Consider the following 6,000-nt stretch of genomic DNA (forward strand, 5'->3'; position numbering starts at 1 on the left):
TTTTCTGGCTTGATCTTAATATGCAAGTTCATGTACTCAGCCTCCTCTCTCCCCCCCATGCCTTTGTTACTGCAGAGTGCAGAGATTGACTCAGATGATACAGGAGGCAGTGCTGCACAAAAACAGAAGATCTCCTTCCTTGAGAACAATCTTGAACAGCTTACAAAGGTTCACAAGCAGGTACAATGAACCTTAATTTCAAGTTTTAATTAAAAACAAACTACTTAATGTGCTTTATTATAAAGTGACCAAATGCATATTGGTCATAAAGTAACATTTATAATTAAATACTTCTATATCTTGAGTATGTCTCTTGATAAAAAACAATAGGCTTAAGGTTTTCCTGTAAAGTAAATTAGTAGCTAAAAGTAAATGTGGATATGTAATAAAATAGCTGCTTTTAAACTGAAGAAGATCCAAGTTAGTGTTTAGAGCTAGTACCAGTCTTGAGGATGTCTTGACTGAAGAATGTAGACATTTATTGCCTACGCTGGCTAGCATATTCTTCCACAGTAACTGGTTTTCAAATGACAAACTTACTGGTGAACTATTAGATTTACTAAAAGCTTAGGCAAAAAAAAATGCAGTAGCCCTACTGCTTTGCCTGCTTAAGTGTGGGAGGGTGTTTTGTTGAAGAGAAATACCAAGAAAAGAATTCTGGTTTTGTAGCTGGTACGTGACAATGCAGATCTTCGCTGTGAGCTTCCTAAACTGGAGAAGCGACTTAGAGCTACAGCTGAAAGAGTTAAAGCTTTGGAGTCTGCACTGAAGGAAGCCAAAGAGAATGCTTCTCGTGATCGTAAACGGTATCAGCAAGAAGTCGATCGTATAAAGGAAGCTGTAAGATCCAAGAACATGGCCAGAAGAGGACATTCTGCACAAATTGGTTAGTAAAGAATCTCATGCCCCTAAAGTTTCATCTGTCTTTTTTTTTTTTCTTTATCTTTGTGCATGTGTGCATCTTTCAGTGTTAGTTGGACCTGCATGCGTGAACATGATCTTCTGTCATAGAATCAAAGAATACTAGGATTGGAAAGACTCTTAAGATGATCTAGTTCCAGCCTCCCCTGCCATGGGCAGGGACACCTCTGTGGGTCTCCAAAGAGCTGTTACAGAATAAAACTGTAACTCTTTTCTTCTTGGTCACTTCAAGTGGTGGTTCAAAGACAACTATTTTCCTGTCTTACCTTTTTTGCAAGTGATCTCTAAGAAGACAGACAGAACTCTCTAGGGAGCTTACCACAGGTATAGAGCCTTTTGTACTTAAATATCTAGATGAACTAATTATGTCTTACTGGAGATCAGCTTCCTGTAAGGCAGAATTTGAGAAGTGTTTCTTTGATGCAGTTGCTACCTGTAGGTACTTTATATCCCCTCTTACCTGCTGAAACTTTAAATGCTTCTGTTTAATACTACAGAACTTTGTAAAGTGATACCATTGTGCATGTCCTGTTAAAGGCTAATGCAAAATGGATTGAAAATACAGTTTATCAAAGTATATTGCAGCTTGTGAATTACCTGTCAAAACTACTGTTTTTTTTAATTCTGTAATAGAGCAAGTTTTATTTTTATATGGTTGCAAGAAATTGATGAAGCAGTGTTTTCTGTGGAGTAATCTGTATGCAGAATACTTGCAGAGCAGAATAACTAGTGGCTTGTTGATCAACTAGATCTGGGAAATACTGCAGGATATAATGATTCTTTCATGATGCTAGAGGAATATAAGCTTCATGAAACTGCTTAGCAATTGGGTTCTTACTGCCAAGAAATAGGACTCTCACAGTGAAATATATTAGGTGGGGTAGATAATACATGTGAAAATAGTGGTTATTTAAAGCTTTTCTAGCTTTAAGTCTGGTAGGGACAATAAAACAAAAATCTTGTCCATTCTTCAGGGCTTGTTATAGTTGACACTAATCTGTTATGTTCCCAGAATGCCATCTCCTAAACTTGTTTCATTGAAAATGAATTCAACTTTTACTATTGCATTTGGGATACTGTAAAATAAAGTATTAGTGAATTTGAATAATCAAAGGTAAAACTGTGATGTATATATTTATAAGTCATATTTCTTTCCATGCAGCTAAGCCTATCCGTCCTGGCCAGCATCCAGCAGCTTCTCCAACTCATCCAAGTGCAATTCGTGGTGGAGGTGCATTCACTCAGAACAGCCAGCCAGTTGCACTGCGTGGAGGTGGAGGACGGCAAGACAAAGTGTAAGTTTGTCTTGTAGGACAACTTTTAAATGTGTGATTAAACCACTTTGGTTTTATTACAGTTCATTCTGTGGCATAGAATTACTGGAATGATCAGATTAACTTTTCAAACTGAATTTTATAGTTACAGGAACAGGGTACATGTGACTAACACTGCTGCTTTTGTTATAAAACTGGTGTGTGTTGTGAAATGGTAGTTCTGGAGTTGTTCTGCTGGAGTAGAACAAAATGTGAAAACAGTCAATTGGAGGTAGTTACCAGTCACGGCCATTAGCTACTAACTGGGAAAGGAGTAGGCATTTTAAATTCTTCTGGCTGGCTGGTATCTTTTTAATAGTTTTCTTCAGTAAACATTCAGAAATTAAGTTCAAAAGTTATCCTGTTCTTAAATGTTCAGTAATTTGGAAGCATTTCATAGAAAGCATCTGAATCTCTGATTAGAGAAGAGCTTTTGCTACAGTATGGAACATGAAGTACTGTTCTGCGTATGGAGACCACCATTTAATGAATTATTCTGGAAACATTAAAGAAATACAGATATGATTGTTATTTCCCTGTGCAAATCAAAGTTTTCTAGGATGATGAATGCCATTCCCGTTTCATCTTCCCAAAATAGCAAAGTTCAAACTTTGCAGCAGCTAGTAGGTCGTATCCAGACAGCTCTCACTGGCCTGGAAAAGTAGCAACACTCATGGGAAGTGGAGCTGGGTTATAATTGTGTTGTGTTTGTAAAGTTTACTCCATTAAGGCAATCAAGATTGGATACCCAGTCAGTTTATTGTGCTGTACATTTTTTTGCTAACAGACAGCATTGCTTAAATGCTTTGAATTGTGTAATTTCTTGTTCTGAAGTAGATGTTTTATTAGCACTTAGATAAGTGGTCTAAGAACTGGGCTCTTAAAGGCTATATAAATAGTGAATACGGTCTACTGTAAATGTAAATAACTTGGCTTTTTGGCTTATGAGGTACAAGCATTTAACTTTATTATTTTTCTCATTTACAGTTGCTGAAAAGTAAATGCAGTGTGAGGAGGATTTGGTATCGTGTAGAGGGAGTCATTCCATGACAATAATCTTTCCCTTTGGGGACTGTAGGATTATTTTTTTGAAAATGTATAAATTATACCTGGCCTGTACAGCTCTTCCCCCTTCTACAAATTCTGCTATCTGATTCCCCCCAAAAAACCCAACCTAGAGTGCAATTTTGGCGTCTTGAAAAATGACGTTACTTAAAGTGTAGCTCTGCTCATTACACAGTTTGTCTTTCATGTCTTAAATTTAGTCTGCACTGTGCCAAGCTGAATGTATGTTAAGAAAATCTTATTTTGAGTTTTCTAGCTTAATTTGTGTTCATCTTACTGTCTTAGGGAATGTGCAACAGTGTTTATACTTTCATTTTTATCACTTGTTCACATAACACTACATGTCCCACTGAATTAAAACGGCACTCTACATTACAGTTTCCTCTTGGACTGCTACATAGAGCATTGGAACTAAATCTGTACAGTTTAAGAATACTGAAGTGTGCTTACGACAACTGCCATAAGGCATTGTGATGGCTACACCACAGAACTATAGAGTTCAATATGAACTAGGCTGTTTAACTGTTATCTCATTAAATGCCCATTTATTGGGTTATTTAGAATTAAAAATTGTACAGTAAGAAGAGTAAACCTAAGTTTACTATAAAGACTTTGGCAATGGATTATCCCAGCTGTCCTGTTCCTGATTTTTGCACACAGTACAGTCTTGTAGAGTGAAAACATTCTGCTTCATTCTGATGAGCCTGTCTGTCCATTTATCTGTATCTGTCATGGTTCCCTTTTGCTACTTTACGATAGCAAAATGAGCACCATCTAAAATCTAACTTGATATTCCACTACATACACAGTACTGGAATTTTTGACTAAAATTTTAACTTTCAATTGAAACTATTTTTTTTTCAGCAACTGGCCGATGAATTCAGATCCACTAATAAAGGATACAGCTTTTAAAAACTGATATATCTGTAAATCCCAGGCACATGTGTTTAAAAAAGATACTAAATAAAGTGCTACCCTGAATTGTTTTTGTAATCCATTTGTAAGTAGGTATATGAAATGTCCAAAGTAGTAGTTGTTGAATATTTTTCTTCTCTTTGCAATAAAGTCCTGTAAAGTGGCTAACAACAGGAAGCATGGTTGTTTTTTTGTTTTGAGCTCCAGTACTCCCACTGAGCTGAACTGGGGGTTAAAATTTTATAGTATAATTTGCGTAACTTATTCATAGGGTTTAGCCACTACCATGTTTAGAACAGCTGCCTTCTGGTAGAAATTAGTTGCCAGGTCTTTGAGAAAGAAGGAACTTGGTGTTACTGAAAGCTTTTGATGAGTTTTTCAAAACCAGTCGGTACCACTTGGTGTTCTGGCTTAAATTCTTTGCTGGGAATTCACCAGTTATTGTGGGAACAGTAGAGACTGACTGTTCAGACAGCAAATCACTTTCAACTTTTATATTACAGATAGACAAAATATTTATATTATGATGGAGTGTAGTCAGATTTTAGACCTTGAACCACTTTTTTCTATGTCTACAGTAGTCTGAATTTTTAATAGTTTGATTTTTAAAGGTTGAGTGTGTCAGTTGGAAATCTCACTATTTTGGAGTTTTCAGCTTTTAAGACTGTTTTGTTCATTAAGGCTGCCAAGCACTCCAAACTTGCAGTGGTTTTAGAGCACGATTAAAGACAGCATACTAAGGAGAAAAAAATAGAGGAATAGTAACTATTTTGAATGAAATGACTCATAATGGAAACAGCACTGTACGTTATCTTCCTCAGTATTAACTACAGGTTTTCAGAGCTTCGTTTGTTAATATGCAGTAATAAAAACAAAAACCCCCACTTTCTTTAACATGCATTCAGATGAAGCAGGATTTTTTTTCTCATGGCTGTGAATGGGGGTTTCTTTCCTGTAGGTAATTATCCTGGATTTTGGTGCTGAAAATTGCTGTGTTTAAAAAGTAACTTAAATGGTAACTAGCCTGTAGCTCAGTGTACGTCACCTTTTTGTATTTAAACTTCTTTTTATTTTAAACCTCTTACAAAGTTTACCAAGAACTGCCTCTTACTGTAAAAAAGAAAAAGAAATAAGAAAAACACAACTTCAAAACTTTTTTTGCTTTCTGGTTTGGCTGTCATAGGTCAGCTGGACAGGACAATTACTGCTTTTTTGTAAATGAAATTCTTCAGTCTATACAGAAAACGTTCAACACTGCTGTTTCAACTTGCAGTCTTTGAATGGTTCTTATTTTTATGTTCCTCTAGATCATATTTTTTAAAAGATGGTTTAGGATAGGAACTTGGTGAAATAATATTTATTTCTGGTGAACAACTAAATTATTTACATAATTTAAATGCTGACTTACTACTTTGTGTAACTCTAAATTTGACATGAGGACAAGTCTACCTGTGTAATATGATTAAACTTCTGTACACTTAAGATGCATTAAAACAATTGGTTTGGGGAAGACGCCATATAGTTTTAACTTACCTGCATGCTGTAAATGTATTTGTGTTTAAATAAAGAGAAGAAAAATCTTTGAACTTTGTGCGTTTATGCAGTCTCCACACCTCCTTATTAAATTGTCTCCATATAATACTGTTCGCTTGATAGGTTTCATGATCAGTTACTTCTGTGTAAACGGTGATCACTTGATGTATGTAACCTCTTACTCCAGTGTTTGTTACAAGCCAAGCTTTCCCCCACACAAATATGAATATTTAAGTCTTAGCCTTCAAAAGAC

At 35.8% G+C, this 6,000-nt stretch overlaps 1 protein-coding gene across 3 annotated transcripts in view; it reads left to right on the top strand.

Annotated features, from left to right (window-relative positions):
• The window catches only part of KIF5B (kinesin family member 5B), a 33,250-nt gene extending 27,450 nt beyond the window's left edge, over positions 1-5,800 (top strand). For all 3 annotated transcript variants that reach the window (XM_061468127.1, XM_061468126.1, XM_061468128.1), the window contains 4 exons: positions 76-180; positions 670-886; positions 2,084-2,216; positions 3,222-5,800. In XM_061468127.1, coding sequence (XP_061324111.1) covers positions 76-180; positions 670-886; positions 2,084-2,216; positions 3,222-3,228 — 462 coding nt within the window. In that variant the 3' untranslated portion in view covers positions 3,229-5,800. The remainder of the gene's footprint in view (positions 1-75; positions 181-669; positions 887-2,083; positions 2,217-3,221) is intronic.
• The last annotated feature ends 200 nt before the right edge of the window (positions 5,801-6,000 follow it).

Source organism: Pezoporus flaviventris, unplaced genomic scaffold (assembly GCF_033815535.1).
Source record: "Pezoporus flaviventris isolate CSIRO_AGI_PZ_B2104156 unplaced genomic scaffold, CSIRO_AGI_Pfla_v1 ptg000047l, whole genome shotgun sequence".
NCBI lineage: Eukaryota > Metazoa > Chordata > Aves > Psittaciformes > Psittacidae > Pezoporus > Pezoporus flaviventris.